Genomic DNA, 20200 nt, shown 5'->3' on the forward strand with positions numbered 1-20200 from the left:
CTTCTGGTTAGTGTCTTCTTTCCCTCTAAACCAAGAAAATGAACGAAATCATGCCCAGTCAGAATTTATGCCAGTATTAGTCTAAAGCCTGGAGAGATTTCGCACTGTGGGGGAGAGCAAGTTATACATCAAAATATTCACTCAAGGTAACTTGCTTCCTTTTTTTTTTCTTTTGGCCTTTGTGTTAAAAGTCACAGGTGCTAACTCTTTAGAGCACTGTTGAAGAGCATTATTGAAGTTTTTACTTCATATATGCGAATAAAATTTTATGCATACTGATTTCTAGCTAGAGGTGATACACCCTTCACTGTCACTTATTTGCATGTACAGCTCTTCCTCTCAGAAACAGAGAAAACCAGGAGAAAGAACTCAATTTGACTAAGGAAACTGAAACAACCAAATCCGTCTTCCATAAGAGCTTCAGACCGAAGAAGCAGGGTACTGGGGGGTGGGGGTGGGGGTGGGGGGCAGAAATATTGGAAAATAATGTCAAACCTGGATTGAAAACTCAGACCCGCTTCTTGGGGCTCACTGAATCCACCCCAGTGGAGATCAAATCAGTCGTACTGCTGCCCGTTTCCTCTTGCCCATCACCATCGAAATGTTGCCATTTGCGAGAAACTCATAGAAGTTGAATCAAAGTGACTTTTGGGAAGAGATGCCAGTATCTCCGGCAGTGTGCTCCGGAAATGTGTAACTACACGCTAGTCAACGTTTCTCATTGAGCACCTCCCTCTCCCTTCACTTTCGACTTCCCCTTAAGATGGGGACAGTTTTTGAAAATCTGAGAGAGAGAAATAAATAAGAGCATCCCGTCCCGGTCGCCGACGGGGATTCCGGCGCCCGGGGAGGAAGGCGGGCACCCCGCACCCCGGCGCTAAGCGATCTCCGCCCGCAGGTCGCTAAGTTTCTCCGTCCCGGTTTTCCAGCACCCGCCCGACCCCGGAGGGGAAGGGGGCGGCCGCCCGGGCCGGATCCGCGCCACCTGGAACCCGGGGCCTTTTTCGCTCGAGGACCGCGCCCCGCGCCAGTGCCCGCCTGCGAGACCCGCCCAAGCGCGCGTGGGTGTTGAAGTTTGCGGGGACCCCCCGCGAGGCGCCCCCTCTGTGCCCCGTGTCCCCCGACTCTCGGGCTCACGCCGGGCCGGACGCCCCCTCTCCCCGCGCCTCCCCCGAGGAGAGCGAGCCCACCCCCAGCGGCAACAGAGGGAACGGGGCAGCGGGGGCCGCGCTCGCCGTCCCCCAGGAAGCGCCGGGGGTTCGGACCCCGCGTGGCTCCAGCCGCCCCGGCGGCGCCCGGGCGAGCTCACCTGGCGTCTGGCGGCCTCCGGGGCGGCCTCTGGGCGTGGGCCGGGCGGGGGCGGCAGGGGGCGGGGGGGCAGGCTGCGGGGGCCGGGGTTGCACCGGGGCCGCCGCCGCCCGCCGGGCCTCGCCGCACGCGCGCTGGCCGTGGCCGCCCCCGGGGAGTGCGGGGAGCGCGGGTCCCGCGGCGGCGGCGGCGGCGCAGCGCGGCTCAGGCGGCGGAGCGGGCGGCCGCGGGCGCCGCCGCCTCCTCCTCCATGGCTGTTTACCCGGCTGCATTGTGGGAGTTTGACCTCCGCCGCCGCCAACCGCCGCCTCAGCTTGCGCCGCCGCCGCCGCGCACGCCATGGGAGCCGTGACTGACGGTGAGGTCCGCTCGCCGCCGCCCCGGCCCGCTCCCCGGAGCCGCGCGGCCTCCCCGGCCCCCGCCGCCGCCTCCCTCGAGACCCCCGGCCTCCCCCGCCGCTTCCGGGAGCCCCTCGGCTTCCCCGACCGGGTCCCTCGGAGACCCGGCCTTTCCCGGCCGCCTCCCCCGAGCTCTTCAGCCTCTCCCCGGAGCCTTCCCTGTCCCCCCTCGGAGCCCCTCGGGGCTCCCCGGCCGGCTCTCCCGAGATCGCGCGGGGCGTGGGGCGGGTGCGCCGGGAGGATCGTCTGGGGGCCGCGAGCACACGTGGGGGCCTGAGCAGGCGGGCAGCCCGCGACGCGCGGGTGGGTGGTGCCCGGAAGGGGTCCAGGCTGTGGGAGGATGTGGTGAGGGAGCACTGGGTGGGGGCGCTGGGGTCCGAGGGGCGGCGAAGCGGGAAAGGGCTGGAGGCCTTGCCGCTGGGGGTCCGGAGGACCTAACGAGGGGCTAGAAGAGACTGCGAACTCCGAAGAGGTGGCCGGGGGGTGGGGTGGAGATCGCGCCAGGTTGGAAAGCTGGGAGAGGTCTCCGGACAGTATTGCAGGGGTGTCGGTACAGAGGATGACACCTGGAAAGTGTCTAGGAAGGTCCCCTAGACAGTGGATCGCACGGAGGCCCGAGAGCTAGCCCTGGGTTGGGGGTAGGGAGAGGGAACTGGGGATAATATCAAGAAAGAGTGGATGTGGACGGAGTGTTTGGAAGACAGCCAGGGACTGTGCCTAGGAGATTAAGAAGAGCCAGTATAGGGATGGGGCCACCTCGGGTAGATCAGTGGAAGACTCATTCGTGTGTGCATGTCTTGGGTAGGGTGGTTTGTCCCCTGAAATGGAGTGGAGAGGGAGAGGTAGGGGCTGAGTTTCTGGCAAGTTGTGAGGTCGGTTTAGGAAGATGGACCCATGTAAGGAGGGGCCCAGGAAGTAGTCTACAGATTGAGAGCAGAATTAGGGTGACACCTTGGGGAAGGTGGACAGACATAAGCATGATGGGCAACTGGAGGGAGAACCTAAGAAGCTATCCAGTTAGGGAGTGAAGAAGTCCGTTGCCGTTTGGGAAGGGGAGATCTAGGGGCACTGGGCCTGTTTGAAGAGTGGCCAGTAGATGCCCATAGAGAGGCCATTTCTGAAAAGTTGGAGGTAGACAAGGTCTCCACATGAAAGGACCAGGTCATGGGCAGAAGACTTAATAGGCCCAAATTTGTTAACATGACAGGGAGTAGTTAGATGGAGGCTCTTCAAGATCCAGTTAAAACTTAGCTTCACTCCAGTTAATTTTTTTCAGTAGGTATGTATCCCATCTGGGCTAAGTCTTGGGATTATAGCCCCGAGCCAACAGGCAAGACCTCTTCCTTCTCTGAGGTCACAGTCTGGTGGAAAAGACACATGAGATAATACGTTCTCATGGTGGAAAATGTTACTACAGAGGAAGTAGAAGGTTGGGAATTGTAGAAATACATAACAAAAATTGTTTATCCATTCTCAGAGATCAGAAAACCTCCCTGAAATGGTTACCCTTAATCTCACTTTGAAGGATCAGTAGATGTATTAATTGTTGCCCTGGTATTCCAGGTGGAGAACCACTTGTGCAAAAGGTCACAAAGTTTTGGAAAACTCAAAGATAACAAATATTGGCTAGAAGTTAGAAAGTTATGAGCCATACATTTTTGACGGTTATGGGATACCATTAAAAGATTTTAGCATTGGTGTGATGTTATTCAGATGGCATTAAAAACAACAACCACACTCTACTCTGAATAATAATGAAGGGAAGGGAAAGTGAGGCGTTAATTGGCCTCTCTCCTTTCTAACATCTATAGCATATTGACAGTATGCCAAGCATGTTCTAATTACCATCCCCACTTTTCAGATGACGCTGGAACACAAGGAGGTTAACTCAACCCTGGGTTGCACAGGTAGCAAGCTATAGAACCTGAGCTCAAAGCCAAAGGACCAACTGCCATGGTTCCTAGAGAGAAAGGATGGGGACTGAGACCAAGAGGGATGGCAGAGAAGCAGACAGATGGAAAAGAAACTGATGAGGTCGAATGTCAGGAGACTGAGTGGATGTGAGAGGAAGGGCCAAGGATTATTCCAGGTTTCTGATTGAAGTGACTATGTGCTTATTAGTGCTACGGCTCTATTCATCGAGGTAGAGAACAACAAAGGAAAGAGAGGTTTTTGTCAGAGGGAGGTGAAGAGGAAGATGAGTTCTAATGCACTGGTTGCAGTCAAGTGCCCACTACATCCAAAGAGACCATCAGAATCCCCACTCTGCCATTCATAAGCAGTCTGACCTTGTGCAGGTTAATTAACCTCTTTGAGCCTCAGTTTCATTCCTTGTAAATGGGGATAATAAAATCTACTTCATAGGCTGGTTTTGAGAATTAGATGCAGCAAAATTTGTGAAGTGCTTTGCACCGAGGCTGATACACAGTAATGTCCAGTAAATACTATTAAATGTCAGAACTGGTTTACTTGCCTCTCCTCCACTTTCTTTTGATGAGGACTGTGCCTTCTCCCATTCTTTGTCTGCACAGATTTCCCCTTCCTGCCTTTTCTGCCTGGTGACTGTCCATTTATTCTTCAGGACCCGTATCAAATATTCTCCTCTGCTCTTTTCGAAAACCAGTTGATCTTTCACCTGTTAACCACATTATCTTATTATATTTCTGCTATACCTCTCAGTATACTTAATTTACTTATATGATGTGTTCCAGAAAATATTTAAAGTGGCTAATTATAATGAGAAAACATTGAAATAAATGGATGATAGGGTCTTCCCAGGCAGTCAGGTGGTTAAGATTCCACACTTCCAATGCAAGGGGCACAGGTTCAATCCCTGGTTGGGGAACTGAGATCCCACATGCCTCACAAGGTGGCCCTTGGAAGTGATCGGAGAGTTTCAAGTGGTCATCTTTTGGATCATTCTGGGTTTCTGTGTAGAGAATGAGTTATAGGAAGGCAAGAATGGAAGCAGGGAGGCCAAAGAGAGGTGGTCCAAGTGAGAAACCAGGTTGGCTCTGATTAGGATGATGGCAGGGGAAGACTGAGGAGTGGGTGGCCTCCACACCCTCAGCCTCCTGAAGGGTTCTTGGAGAAGTTCCAGTACCTGTTTCTGGAGACTTGAGGAGGGCGGATGTCCTCTTGCCAATCTGAGTGCCTGGTCAGGTGCTGTGCCTTCATGTAATCCTTACATCCGGGTTTGCCTATCCAACTGGACTGGGAGCTCTTGGAAGAGAAACTCTTTATATCCTGTGCAAGGACACAATGGTTAGTTGGAGGAATAATCTGCCCTCCTCTAAGGGAAGGAGAGAGATACTACGTTGCTATCTATAGATACTGAACTTAGATGGCATCACCAACTCAGTGAACATGAATTGGAGTGAGCTCTGGGAGACTGAAGAACAGGGAAGCCTGGCGTGCTGCTGCCACCAGCTTGCAAAGAGATGGACACGACTTAGAGACCTTAGTGAACAGCAACAACTGAACTAGAAATGTTATCCCTAGAAGCATCATCTGTGCATGGACAAGGGAGGTCCTGGGAAGTTAATGGCTTATAGTCACAAAGCCATTCTCTCTCCTTCCTTGTTGCCACCCCAGCATTTTGGCTGACTGGAAAAACAGTTTAGATGTTGTCACTGTTAATGTAAACTATGTTCACAGTTTGTATTTTGTATGTTAATTTAAAGGGTGTTAAACTGTTAGTACCCTAATAGAAGGCATTTCAGAAGCACTTTTTGCAGTACAGAGAACATTAGGTATATGTCTTGATCTGCCAGAGCAACAGATGGATGATGAGAAGGGCAGTAGGGAGCGGGAGGTGGCTGTACACTCCATTTAATAGAGCTTGTTGGTTTTGACAAATGTTGCTTTTTTTTTTTTAATTAGAAAGTATAATGCATGGATAATATGCCTGTTAAAACTTGAAATAAAGGTTTTTAACATGCCCGTGAACAGACAGAATAATGGAATGCCACTGTGACTTTCTAATAATTGAGTATATTTTCCTCTAACTACAGAGATGACACTTTCCATCTGTAAAAGAAAGATAATAATACATGCTTTATTGGGTTTTTCCACGGATGAAGTGGGATTAATATATGTAAAGCACTTCAAAGTTGAGTGACCATTTAATTGATTGTCCAAACCAGGACACTTTTCAGAGTGAAAGGAAGCAGGAGGTATGGTCATCAAATAGGAGTGTACAAACACTGTGTCTGCTGCTGTTCCTGTTTCAGTTGTTGATCCAATGTTAATTACACATTTGTAGCCAAAGGGTTTGTTTGACTTTTTTTTTCTCCCCTATAAGTACCAATGGATTTGCCCACTTTGTTCTCTCATCTGTGGTCCCAGCACAGGGGTTACTGAAGCAGTTCAAATATTAAATAATATTTCTTTAGCCAAGATAAAAGGCATCTCAAAGTGTGGTTGGAGTTTCAACCTTGACTTGATTAGGGTCATACTCTAAACATTTAAATACATTTAGAGAAAAACCAGAGATGGTGAGGGACAGGGAAGCCTAGCACATTGTAGTCCACGGGGTCACAAAGAGGCGGACATGACTTGGCGACAGAATAGCAACAACAGAGAAAAACAAAGGACCTCAACATTGATTTTTCTGCTTTCTTTTTTCATTTTTAATGTAATTTTGGCTTTTGTCATTTACTTTGGCATGAGCAATTTATTTAGACTGGGCCTGAGTGTCTCTGGAGACCTTACTCTCTCCACTTGACTTTTTTGTGTCTTAACATTGGTGGCCTCAATAGTTGTTTTAATGATTTTAAACTTCTTGAAAGGAGGGGCTCGGTGTTATTTTACCAGGAGGAATCCAATGCAGTGGGATATACGTAATTCAGCTTAATATCCCATAAGCTGTGGTGATCTAGTGATGAACGTAACAGGAATCTGCACATGCGTTGTTTTGACATGGCCTTAGTCCCTCCTCTTGTTAACAGGTCAAGTCAAACCAGTTTTCTTTTTTGTTGTTAACACATCGCAGATTTATTAAAGAACACTGATGAGAATTTTCGATACAGAATAAATGAAGAAAAATACCTCAAAATGACCAATAAGTTCTCTATCAAAATAACGACTGTTAACACTGTGAGGAAGAAAAGTGGTACATGTCAGGAAATTCAAGAAGAAATGCCCCAAGGGACAGTGAAGACCTTCCCCTCTTCACCTTCCATAGCTCAGCCCCAGTGGCAGTTACTGTAAGGTGTTTCTTGTGTCCCCTTCCAGAGTGATTATTAAATGCGATCAAAGGTAAAAAGCATCTTCTCTGGTGTCAGACTCCTGAGTGTGAGTCCCAGCTCCGCTCCTACTTCTTATGGTATTTAATTTGCACAAGTAACTTCCAGTCCCTTCATTGGTAAAATTGGGGTAATAATGGCCACTTTACTGGGCTCTTGTGAGACTAAATGAGCATATTGTAAGCATTAGTTAGTTGGTGTACCAGTATGCATATGTAAAATTTTACACAAATATTTGCATGCTCTTCTGAACTATACTTCCATAATTAATGATATATCTTTGAGTTCTTTCTAATACATTTTGGGGCTCCTCCTACCTTATTCTTTTGTGATGCTCTAGTTTTTTAATCAATCCCCTTCTAAATGTTTGTTGTTATTTTCCTTTTCTTTTTTTAACTTTTATAAATAGTATGACAGTGGAGATATTTGTATAGTTGTCTTTGTACACAGTGGGTATCACTTCTAGAAGACAGGTCAAAAGTATCTGTATTTTTAATACATATTGCTACATTGGTTTCCTAGTAGCCAGCTGTTTTTTCCTCTGTAATCTTATCTCCAGTTATCCCTTCCTGTGGTTTTCAGTTTGTATCCAGAGTGTTTAGGAACAGTAAGAAAAAGCCAGCGGTTCATTTGTGTACTTTCAGAATAACTTGCTAAAGAGCCTTTAGAAAGGAAATGCTGATCCTCACTGAGAGATCACAGAATTGCTATCTCTGAAAAGCAGGTGAGATTGGGAGCTGTGAGGTCTAGCAGACTGGGAGGCACATTTGACAGTTGCTTCCCTGATGGCTCAGAGGTTAAAGCATCTGCCTGCATTGCAGCAGACCTGGGTTTGATTCCTTCGTTGGGAAGATCCCCTGGAGAAGGAAATGACAACCTACTCCAGTATTCTTGCCTGGAGAATCCCATGGACAGAGGAGCCTGGTGGGCTAAAGTCCATGGGGTCGCAAAGAGTCGGACACGACTGAGCGACTTCACTTAACCCTAGGAGGAAGTTACATGACAGGCTCTTACCTGTTGTCAAGCCTTGACCTGTCCCTAAAGTAAGAGTTTTACTTTACTAAGTGGGAACTTAGCCCACTATTATCTTCCAAATTGTCCTTCTCTTTCCTTTTTTGAACCTGTGCTCCAAGAGGCTATGAAAACTTGTTCTGTAATCAAGGTTTTAATAGCCACTTTGAGGGAGTAACAATTAGTTTGTGAAAGCAGTGTTGGTGTGGGTTTATGAGAGATTGTCCTTTCCACACTAAAGTGAGAAAACAGCTGCGATGGCTATGTCAGTCAACCAGAGGCTTGGGAGTGGAGAGTTGGTTTAGTAACTGTAAAGGAGTCATTTCTTCCAGCCTATTTAAGAAAAGTTAGGTATTAAAATCTAACCCTTTAAAATGGCTTTCTTGAGACCTATTCAGCATGTTAAGCAGTTTTGTATTCTAGTTAGAGGATGGCATATAAGACAGGAAAGGGTCTAAAAATATGCATCCCAGTTTTTCAAATAAATATTTGCTTATCATCATGCTTGTGTCATAACTGATTTGAAAGTGATTTTGAATGGCAGACATTTTATAGGGTATACTTACGGTACCCATATAACTGAATCCAATAAGAAATCTTCATACAAGCCTAAAATCTGGTGGAAAGCCACCGTTTTTGGAGCAGATATTAGGTATTTGGGGTTAAAAGCTTTTCCGAGGTGGTTTTGATCCTCGTACTTAGTAAAGAAAGGGATCGTGACAACTACGGAATGATGTTGATAACATCACTAATTTCTAAACCAACTTCACTATTTTTACAGGTAGACCAAGGGCCTCCTGATTTAATATTACTATTCAGATTGCTTACAGAGAGCTTCAAGCATGATAATAATTTATGAAGTAAAAGCATATAGTAAACAGAACATGTTTAGGTATGTCAGTCTAGAGCTAATTGATGAGGTACAATTATAAATAAACAACGCTCATGTCATACATGCCAGGAACCATCAGCAGCTGGCCATCCTTAAATTTAAAAAGAGCAGAGAAATTTCAGACAGGCAACTTACCCTTTTAATTTGTTGCTGTTGGAGCTGTGCTCTGTACTTTATGTATATATATATAATTTCAATCCTCTTCATCCCCACAGACATTCCTAGGCAGCAACTACTTATGCTGACCTTAGAGCATGAAGCTTGAGGCAAGCAAATTTGTGACAGATCATAACTGTGCAGAACTTTCTATGCATCTTATGTATCAGTATGTAGATGTATCTATAGATATAGCTCCAGCATTTATTCAGTTTCACATTACTTTGGGAATTAAATTTAACATGAAGATAAGAATAACTTTGCTTTTTTCTTTTTTGTTTTCCTACAGTGAACAGGCACTTGTATACTTTTATTTCCATAAGGTTTCACAGCAGTCCTATGAAGTGGATTGTTTTATTCCCATTTTTACAGATGAAGTTAAAAGTTGATCACACACACCAAGTAAATACTGCGGACTAACCAGAACACTGGCCCCAGTTTTTGACGTGGGGTCTGGCTGGGAAGAAATGCTCTGTAGACTAAAGAGCGATCAGGCTCAAGCAGGAGAAAGACCTTGAGGGCCTGGACAGCACGCCCGCTGTGCTCCAGAACTGATCAGCCTGCACTGCTCGTGCCAGCCAGATGGTCCTGGCTCCTGCCTTTTCCTAACCAAGTCTCTGTGGAGCCCTCGTCTGCCTTCCAGGACCTGTGACTGATCTCTGCTTTAATTCACATCCTTTTAGCTCCTTCAGTGGGCATATGCTTTGGGAGCCTCCTAACTAGCCTCCGTGCCTGTGGGCACTTCAAAGTTGCACCCCATTTTGTATACTTGATCCTCCTAGAAAGTCCCTTCACAAATCTCCAGCAATTCCAACTTGTTGCCTGCCAACAGGATCTGAGTCTGCCAGTGTGGCATTCACTACTGTGGACTTCCACAGTCTGCCCTCTGACTGCCTGTATGTGCTTGGGCCTTGACATCAGTCTCCAGGCCCCCAGACTTCTTGGTGTCCTAGAGGAGTGTTCACATCCCAGACCCAGCCTTGCAATTGCCACCTCTGCCTTAGCTCACAGCTTTCTCCCTGCCTATTGCAGGTGAGGTGGAGAGAGACACGATTTTAGGTTGCTTGCTTTCTTTTCCTACCTTCCACTTTTGTTGAAGTATAACTGATACACTAATAACTACATGTGTTGGGTATAATTTGATGCAGTTGTGTGCTGTGCTTAGCCACTGAGTCGTGTCCGACTCTGCAATGCTGTGGACTGTAGCCCGCTAGGCTTCTCTGTCCATGGGGATTTTCCAGGCAAGAATACTGGAATGGGTTGCCATACCCTCCTCCAGGGGATCTTCCTGACCCAGGAATCGAACTGGGGTCTCCTGCATTGCAGGTGGATTCTTTACCAGCTGAGCTATCAGATACAAACACCTATGATACCATCACCACAGTCATAGCTTTCTTTATTTTGCAAACATCAACTAACAAATTTTGAGTACTATATGGTTCAAAAATGAAGTATTATAAGACATATTTTCAAAAATATAAGACATGGTTCAAAAATCAAGTAATATAAGACATCTTCCAGCCTGTCCTCCAGCTACCCAACTTACACTGTTCGATTCTTTGGTAACTCCTTATATTAGTTTCTTGTATATCATTCCAGTATATCTATGTGAACATCAACACATATAAATATACTTATTTCCCTACATTTATATGAAAAGAAATATGCCATAAATAGGATTCTTCACCTTGTTCTTTTAACAAGTTGTATTAACTGGTCTTCCTTTCAGTATACACAGTTTTCCTTTGTTTTTTACAACTTTATATTATCATATTCTTATACCAAAATTTATATATCTTAATCTGCTGCCAATGAGCATGTCATATTGCATATGGTCAAGTATATCTAGGATTTTTGGGGTCAAAGAATACATATTTGAAATTTCCATAGATATTGTTAAAATGCCTTTTAGCTTTTTCTTTTTTTGACCAATGATGGTCATGTATCAGAAGAGCAGCTTTAGGGACTTACCTGGTGGTCTAGTGGTTAAGACTCCATGCTTCCAGGGAATGGGTTCAGTCCCTGGTCAGGGAACTAAGATCCCACAAGCCAAGGGGGAGGGCCAAAAAAGAGGGGGGGAAAGCAGCTGAAAATTCTCTTTCCCTGTTCCCCCCAAGCTAAAGGAAGCTCTCCTAATCTCCTGCTGTGTGTCCGTGTCACTTAACAGTCTCAGCCTCCTCTGTGTGTGTACATTCGTATTGTGTGTTATGTCTCCAGCTAGAGTGAGGGAACTCTTGTCTTTACTCCATGTCCTCAAGAGGTTAGGCTGGCACCTATGGACACTGCTGCTCATTGATCAGATATTCATGTCTTTTGTCTAGGAAGAGAAATCTGCTATGGACCTGAAGATAAGACGGTTTTATTGAGGGCAGATGTTCCCAGGCAGGCACCACAAATCCAATTTTAAAATATTTACTGAGCATCAGAAATGTAAAGACACAGTATGAGAGACTGGAGAGGAAACAGAAGGAACAGGACATAGGATGGGCCCTGATGAACCTTTTCCCCAAGTTTATTTGGCCTGTATAATGCTTTAAACATTTTTCAAAAATTTTTGTAATTGGGATATTACATACGTATGTAAACAAGTGCACAGATCTTAAGTATACAGCTGAAAGATCACAAAATGTCCTGGAAACATTTTCAGCTAGTCACCAAACTTTAAAAATCCCTTGAAAAACCAGATCTGGTAATAACCTCTCACTTTAGGTACTCAATCCTCCATTTCCCTACTCCCTGGTTCCTGCATTCATTGACATTTGAAATCCATTGTCCTCCATAAAGGAGGGTTCCTAGTTATCTGGGAGGAAGATGGGGTTTCCTGGGGGCTTGAAAGAGTAGAGGTAGGAAGATCAAAAAGAAACGAAATAGCATCCATTGGCCACTGGACTGCTCACCCACTGAACGTTTACTTTTAACAAAGTTAAAACATGATTGTGACTTTATAAAAAAGTCAATTCCATTTTCTGAATTTTAATCTCTGCCAGGACTGTGTTTTGTCTCAGTCTCCTCAAATAACATTATTGGTGGTTAAAAGAGGAAACCATTAGTTTATATCTTTCAGTGTAAAATTAAAACCCTTGATGAATCCGTAGCTTGAGCCGTCTGTCACAGCCATGACTCTGAGAACAAAACCCAATTCTAAACATGTTTATCTGATGTTGTCACAGAATAGATTTTAAAACTGGGCAAAAAAAAAAAAAAAAGTTGGAGCCATCTGCCTTCCAAAGTTTATCTCCACTGCACCTGCGCTCAAAAATACTTCTGCCTACTCACAGGAACTATTGTTTCAAGATTTTGCTGTTGATTCATCATGCAGGTTCTCTAGGAATTATTCACACTTTAAAAATTATTTTTTAAATGCCTGAGTATGGTTGAAAACAAAAATCCTATAAAATCATAAAAATTAAATCGCATCCTCTATAATACCTCTTATCACAAATAGCCACTATCACCAGTTTCTTATGAATCCTTCCAAAGATATTTGCTGAATACCTAAACACATGTGTGATGGGCACATACAGACACAGATGGCTCCTTGTTTACACAAATGGTAGTAAACTATGTGCTTCTCTGCACCTGTGTTATTTTCATTTTACTTAACATATCTAAGGAGATTTTTATGATATTAATATATACATCCACACAATTTTTTTTGGCTGAATCTTACTACCTCTTTTTAAAAACATGAGATTCAGCAGTTATCTATTTATGTATGTATGTCTGTTTCTTTATTGGCCCCCCTTGTGAGGCATGTGGGATCTTAGTTCCCCAACCAGGAATCGAACCCGTGACCCCTGCGATGGTAGCATGGAATCTTAACCACTGGACTGCCGGGGAAGTCCCTGCATATTATTACATGTAACAACTGTTTTATATTTAGCCAGTCTCTTCCTGGTGAATGTTTAGGTTTGCCATCTTCCTACTACAAGCAGCACTCTTAAGAACAATCCTTTTACATTTATCTTTGTGCATGGGTGCACGTATTGGAGAAGGAAATGGCAACCCACTCCAGTGTTCTTGCCTGGAGAATCCCAGGGACGGCGGAGCCTGGTGGGCTGCCATCTGTGGGGTCGCACAGAGTCGGACACAACTGAAGCACCTTAACAGCAGCATGGGTGCACATGCATCTATAGGATGATTTCCTAGAACTGGACCAATGGGGTCAAAAAGCTATATGCATTTGGAATATTATCTGATTGTCCCGCTGCCTTGCAAAGAGCACACCACATACATACTATCCGTGTACGTAAGTGTGATTTCTCAACACTCTTACCATAGCTTATTATCAGGTCTTTTGATCTTTACCAATCTGAAAGATGAAAATGATATTTTATTGTGGTTTCAACTTGCACATCTCTTATTATTATGATCCAGCATTATCTTGTCCAGGAAGAACAGTAGCTCATGGCTGCCAAGCAAGCCCACTGCGGCCCTAATTGTTACTCAGCATTGTTATCTGCATTGCTTTTCTATTATCTTTTCTGTTTTTCTTTTCCTTGGAGCAAAAGGGAGACAGACATTTAAAAAAAAAAAAAGTCCTCACGAGGAAAGAAACGTTACCGATACAATTACTAAATTACACCCCCCCAAAAAATTTCTTTTCTCTGACACATCTCATTCTCTTTTTCTAGTCTCCCACTATGTCTTTCAATCTTCTTTTCTCTCTGTTCCTTTTACTAGTATCTTACAGTACTCAACGCCATGAATGCTTCAGGCTTTCTTCTGTCTGAACAGGTTTTGCCCACAAAGTTTCTCCAAGAACTATTGACTTATTTCTCTGGTAGTACCTGAAAATTATTTTTACTCTACAGCCTGGCAATAAAATGTCAGTTCTGTGAGGGCAAGGCTTCTCCCTGATATAACCCCAGCCCCTAAAACAGTGCCTGACATGAGACACTTAATAACTTTCCATATATATACATGGAAATTATATTAAAACCTACCTAATGTAAAATGGTGTTGGAGAAGACTCTTGAGAGTCCCTTGGACTGCAAGGAGATCCAACCAGTCCATTCTGAAGGAGATCAGCCCTGGGATTTCTTTGGAAGGAATGATGCTAAAGCTGAAACTCCAGTACTTTGGCCACCTCATGGAAAGAGTTGACTCATTGGAAAAGACTCTGATGCTGGGAGGGATTGGGGGCAGGAGGAGAAGGGGACGACAGAGGATGAGATGGCTGGATGGCATCACTGACTCGATGGACATGAGTCTGGGTGAACTCCGGGAGTTGGTGATGGACAGGGAGGCCTGGCATGCTGCGATTCATGGGGTCACAAAGAGTCGGACACAACTGAGCGACTGAACTGAACTGAATGTAAAACTGACCATTTTAATTCTTTTAAGTACAGTATTTTATGTACAGTTCAGTGGCATCAAGTACATTTACATTTCAGTAGTTTTCTTCTAGATAAATGAATCTGTAGTGGTGTTGCTTATTTGTCCCTGAAAGTGAACAGGAACCAGATAGTCATTTTAATTCACATTATTCTGTCCTCCAGACGAAGTCATACGGAAGCGTCTTCTAATCGATGGAGATGGTGCTGGAGATGATCGGAGAATTAATCTGCTGGTGAAAAGTTTCATTAAATGGTGCAACTCAGGATCTCAGGAAGAGGGGTATTTCATGTTGCTGCCGTTTCTATACTAATGTCCTACTGTGATTTTTTTTTTAGACCATACATATAGTGCTGTCAGTTTTTCATATTTTCACTCATTAACAGAGTCCAGAGTAGGTTTTTCTAGCCTTCCCTTCAGAGGCTACTTTTATGTTTATTAAAATGTGCAGAAAGTGCAGTGATAAGAATTGAGGGTTAAATTCAGACTTAATACTTCAGTCCCTTTTAAAAGCAGAAAAGTGTTTAGTAAGACAAAATACTTAGATGAAATTTTCTCTATTTTTTAAAAAAAGTACTAATAAAGTTGCTGCAAGGTTTTATATATTTGATAAATTTCTAACTTAGAGTTTTTTCATCATTTGAATTAGCTTTTCACATAGATAAATAATTATATAGAATGAAAAAATTGAGAACAGAATTGTGATGATAAAAACCATCTTAAAACATTTTAAAAAAGGATACTAAGCAAAATTCAAAAAATAGTTGTTTGAATTATACTTATATTGCTAACAACTACAGTCCCATCTTTACATTTGTAACTAATACAGTTTATAAATTCAAGTAAACCACATTTGGAAAAAGAAAACCTAAAGGATGGATATTTCAAATTGTTTTAAATAAAGCATATTCTCTCAGAACCCGGCATAATTTACTTAGCAAAGGTGTGCCTGCATTGTAATGATTCAGCTGGAAATCCACAAAATGTTTATTCTCTTTCTCTCTCTTTTATGTTAGATACAGCCAGTACCAACGTATGCTGAGCACGCTGTCCCAATGTGAATTTTCAATGGGCAAAACTTTGCTAGTATATGATATGAATCTCAGAGAAATGGAAAATTATGAAAAAATTTACAAAGAGATAGGTAAGGAAACAAAGTAATTGTATCTGTCTATAATTTTAATTTTTATGGGCTAAGGGAAACAATATTTACTAACATTTTTCTCTGGTTAGTGGTAAAATAATAACAATATTAATAGAAATATATTCTAATATGAGATTATACTTTGAGTTACAGCTGTGTTTTAAATGCCAGCATCTGTTTTATTAGCAAGGAAACTAAATTTAAAAACACATTTAAAAACTGAAAATGGAGATTATACATGTTGTTATAAGTATCTTAAAAAAAACTTTTTATATAGAATGTAGCATTGCTGGAGCCCATGAAAAAATTGCTGAGTGCAAAAAGCAAATTCTTCAAGCAAAACGAATACGAAAAAATCGGCAAGGTAAGGGTTTTGTGGGATGTAGTGAGCAACTTCACTTTCACTCTTCACTTTCATGCATTGGAGAAGGAAATGGCACCCCACTCCAGTGTTCTTGCCTGGAGAATCCCAGGGACAGGGGAGCTTGGTGGGCTGCCGTCTCTGGGGTCGCACAGAGTCGGACACGACTGAAGCGACTTAGCAGCAGCAGCAGCAGCAGTGTGCAAATACTTCATTACTGACTAGTATTTTCATGCAGCTTTTAACGTGGTGAGATGAAACCTTCAGCTAGAATCAACCTAAATTATAAAAAAGAATTAGGAGACAAACTTTATTCTTTAAAACTATACTATTTTTTAAAATAGCAGAGAAGGAAGGCCATGGTAAAAAAAAAAAAAGTTGGATTGTGTTGATTAAACAAGTATGTTTTTAAGTATTCTTTTTTTTTTTTTTTTAACTGCTCTTATACCCCTTTGCCTAAATAATGTTATACAAGTACATTAGATTTAAGACTTTGTGTTTTGTGTGGGTTAATGGAATTACATTAAAAAAAAGAAAGAAAGAAATAAGCCCAGTGGCTTTTTTTATTAAGGACTATACAAGCAGACATTTACAATCTGCCTGGGTTTTATTAGAATAGGAAGGTAAAACTTTAGTTTTCTTCTCATCTCTTTTGTTCTTAATTAAGGTCTGCCTTATTTTAGTTCATATCAACTAGTTCAAAATAATTTTCATGGCAGAGGCATTGCTCCTCCTATAAGATAAATTGAAAGGAAGATTAACAATATAATGGAAAGTCACAACTGTGACATATACATGAGAGCTATAGAAAATGTTAATTATTTTGGAGTTGTGGAGTTTTATCATTTAGGTTTTGTTGTTGTTTATATTGAACATGTATTATTTTATAATCCAAAAATATTTTATTAAAAATCACACTTATATTGAATTAATACACTGTCAACAAACAATTTTACTTTTTAATGAGTTATTTAAGATGATGTTCAATTCCTTATTTTTAAAAGATGGTTTTTTAATTCAGTCTAAAATGCATGTGGTCAGGTTGCAGTGGCCAATTTAGAGCAGGATATACCAACTTATTTAAGAACTAATATCAATTGTAAAATCATTAAAAAAAATTTGACAGTGTTTTGGTAGATTAATAAGGCTTTTAAGTAAATGCTGCCATATATCATTTCATAGGAAAAGTTAACAAGAGATACATGACTTATCTTAGAGGTCTTAGTGGAGCAGAAAAACAAAGTTCCTGAATTATAAATCATTTCTAAGTTTATGAGATATTTACCTTTGAAATGAGTGAGAAGTATAATTTCCCCTTGTCTAAGATTTGAAATTAATTGTAGGATACCTTGTTAATTAATTATAGATCACCCTGTTGAACTTCCCTGGTGGCTCAGACGGTAAAGTGTCTGCCCGCAACGCGGGAGACCTGGGTTCGATCCCTGGGTCGGGAAGATCCCGTGGAGAAGGAAATGGTAACCCACTCCAGTACTCTTGCCTGGAAAATACTGAGGAGCCTGATAGGCTACTGTCCATGGGGTTGCAAAGAGTGGAACACGACTTCACTTTCACTTTCACTTTGTCGGTCTTCTATTTGCAGGGCAAATAATAAGATTCTCTCAAGTTCAGAATCAGTCTACTTGATGATCAATAATGACTTAAGTTCACTTTCTCTTAAGCTAGTCCTTTGTCTTCTACCCAGGGATACGTAAATGGAAAGACAGAGTAGGAGCTAAAATCCTTGTTTGGAATATACTTTTGAAGTCATGAATTGTCGCAGTTATAATTGAATGAAAGGAAGCTGACAGTACTCCGCATATCCTTCAATGTTTCCACTTCTTTATCTACTAGGAAAAGAATTAGGAGAGATTTGTGATGTTAGACACTTTGTTTTGATATCCAGGTTTGAAATATCTTATTTTGGTAAATGTTTTTGTATCTTTCAGAATATGATGCACTGGCAAAAGTGATCCAGCATCATCCAGACAGGCATGAGACATTAAAGTAAGTTTAGAGCTTTACTTTGAAAAGAGCCAATCTTCATACATAAGTGTTTACATACTAGTATACACATTCCATTTCTATGGGAATATATCATATGTTTCAAAAAATAAGGGTCAACCCTAAAAATTACAGATTCTAATACCACTTGATTAGATTTTCCTTCTGCTAACCTTGCTGCCTATAGTTCTAAAATAAATGCATGTAATATGTAGCAATACAAAAACAGATAAATAGAATATGGTCTACTCATATAGAATACTAAATAGGAGTTATAGAGAATTTGAAAAGAAACACTTTCCAAACACCAATTTAAAAAATAATCAGTGAATAGGAAAACAGAAGATATATATAATGAATTTTAAATTATTAATAAGTTTCTGAAATATATACAGAATAATAATCATTTATAAAAGTTAGAGCCCTCCAAATATTCTATCCTGATGCTGTATGTTATTGAGATACAAATATATGCATAAAAAAGGATTGGTATAATACAAGGATTGCCTGAATGGAAAGTAGAGGAGGGAAAAAGCCTGGTTCAGAGGAAAGTGAAAGTGAAGTCGCTCAGTTGTGTCCGACTCTTTGCGACCCCATGGACTGTAGCCCACAAAGCTCCTCCCTCCATGGGATTCTCCAGGCAAGAGTACTGGTGTGGGTTGTCACTCCTTCTCCAGGAGGTCTTCCCGACCCTGGGATCGAACCCAGGTCTTCCGCATTCCAGGCAGACGCTTTAACCTCTGAGCTACCAGGACCAGGGGTTAAAGTTCAAAGGGTATTTAATTATTCTGCAATTTAGCACATTTACTCCCCCCCCCAAAAAAAAGTTTTGAATTATGACAAAATGTTAAAAGGGTTTGATATCCTATTGTCAAGTTTTCCTATACTTTAAAAATTATCTAAAATTTAATTTTAATGAAAATTAGTACATATTTAGAAGTTAAGGAATCACACTTAGTTTTAAAAGTCTCATCATAATGGATGTTAGAGCTCCTTATCCTTTATATAAGTACTATTATTTAGTAACTAAAAAATTAGATATTAATTATGAATTCTTTTCTCCCAATTAGCAAAATATAACACTTTCATTTTTTTTTTTTTTTCAGAGAACTAGAGGCTCTGGGAAAAGAATTAGAACATCTTTCACATATTAAAGAAAGTGTTGAAGATAAGGTATTTGCATGTGATATCATTAGTCTTTGTGTTCTGTATTGGTTTATAGATCATTTGTGTATTAATTTTTTTTCTTACTAACATAGCTGGAATTGAGAAGGAAACAGTTTCATGTTCTTCTTAGTACCATCCATGAACTTCAGCAAACACTGGAAAGTAAGTAACATGACTGTAAAATGAATGTTCGTGTAGATTTTATTTTTTAAAGATTAACTTATTTTACTGCATCAGGTCTGAGTTGCAGCATGCCAACTCTTAGTTGCGTCATGAGGGATCTAGTTCCCTAACCAGGGATCAAACCCAGTTCCCCTGCATTGGGAGCACGGAGTCTTAGCCACTGGACCACCAGGGAAGTCCCTATGTAGATATTTTAATGACCAGGGGAACTTCTTTTTAAATTGAAGTCTCTCACATAAATTTTGCATTTTGATTCAGCTAATGTGTGCTTAGTCACTCAGTCATGTCTGACTCTTTGCGATCCCATGGACTGTAGCCCACCAGGCTCCCCTGTCCATGGGACCCTCCAGGCAAGAACACTGAAGTGGGCCACCATTCCCTCCTCCAGGAATTCAACTTATAACAACAACCAAAGCAGAACTTTTCAAAACCAAACCCCCTTGTGTGGGTCAGTTGCAATCATAGGCTGCCATTTGGCCATTTTTGCTTTAAATATATTCACTTATAAAGGACAAAAATGTTTTCATATATTCATCAGACATATAGTTTAAGCAAATTTGATTAGAGTTTTACGTTTCTTTTTCAACTGCAGATGATGAAAAGCTGTCAGAGGTAGAAGAAGCTCAAGAAGCAAGCATGGAAACTGATCCTAAACCATAGACCAAGTAATCACTCTCCATCCCCAAGAATGTTGAAGTAGCAATGTGATCTCAGTGTGTTTAGAATTTGTTGTGCTCTCGAGATATGTAAAGTTTTGGCGGTGAACTATTTTGCTTTTAAATGTTAATGCAGAGTTCATTCATATTTCTTCACACAAAGGAAGATGACTTCATTATATATTTGCTTTTACTGAAATGTCTTTTTTGTATTTAAAAGGTGGGAAGCAACATCCAAAATAAATGTTGAATAAAATGTTTTTAAGCCAAATATGTTTGTGCTCATTGGCATTCTAGATAGTTTTTAATTGGTAACATTGATTTGCTCACAAAATAAATG

General features: G+C 41.8%; 1 protein-coding gene across 2 annotated transcripts; it reads left to right on the forward strand.

Annotated features, from left to right (window-relative positions):
* The first annotated feature begins 766 nt into the window (after positions 1-766).
* THOC7 (THO complex subunit 7) lies at positions 767-20073 on the forward strand. Of its 2 annotated transcripts, none has more exons than XM_068982437.1 (8): positions 767-898; positions 14513-14630; positions 15365-15492; positions 15770-15856; positions 17800-17857; positions 18961-19027; positions 19114-19183; positions 19797-20073. In XM_068982437.1, exons 3-8 carry the CDS (start codon positions 15384-15386, stop codon positions 19862-19864), a joined length of 459 nt encoding a protein of 152 aa, XP_068838538.1. In that variant the 5' UTR covers positions 767-898; positions 14513-14630; positions 15365-15383; the 3' UTR covers positions 19865-20073. The 2 variants fall into 2 exon arrangements, with proteins under 2 accessions (XP_068838538.1, XP_068838537.1); XM_068982436.1 differs by lacking the exon at positions 767-898 and adding an exon at positions 1597-1666.
* Positions 20074-20200: the final 127 nt, after the last annotated feature.

This window comes from Capricornis sumatraensis, chromosome 10 (genome assembly GCF_032405125.1).
Source record: "Capricornis sumatraensis isolate serow.1 chromosome 10, serow.2, whole genome shotgun sequence".
In the NCBI taxonomy this organism is placed as follows: domain Eukaryota; kingdom Metazoa; phylum Chordata; class Mammalia; order Artiodactyla; family Bovidae; genus Capricornis; species Capricornis sumatraensis.

Bases quoted from the DNA above. Each gene is read 5' to 3' on its own strand.
- THOC7 (XM_068982436.1), top strand. The intron at 17,858-18,960 runs GTAAGTTTAGAG...TTTTTTTTTCAG, and splicing joins GACAGGCATGAGACATTAAA to AGAACTAGAGGCTCTGGGAA. The intron at 19,028-19,113 runs GTATTTGCATGT...TTACTAACATAG, and splicing joins AAGAAAGTGTTGAAGATAAG to CTGGAATTGAGAAGGAAACA.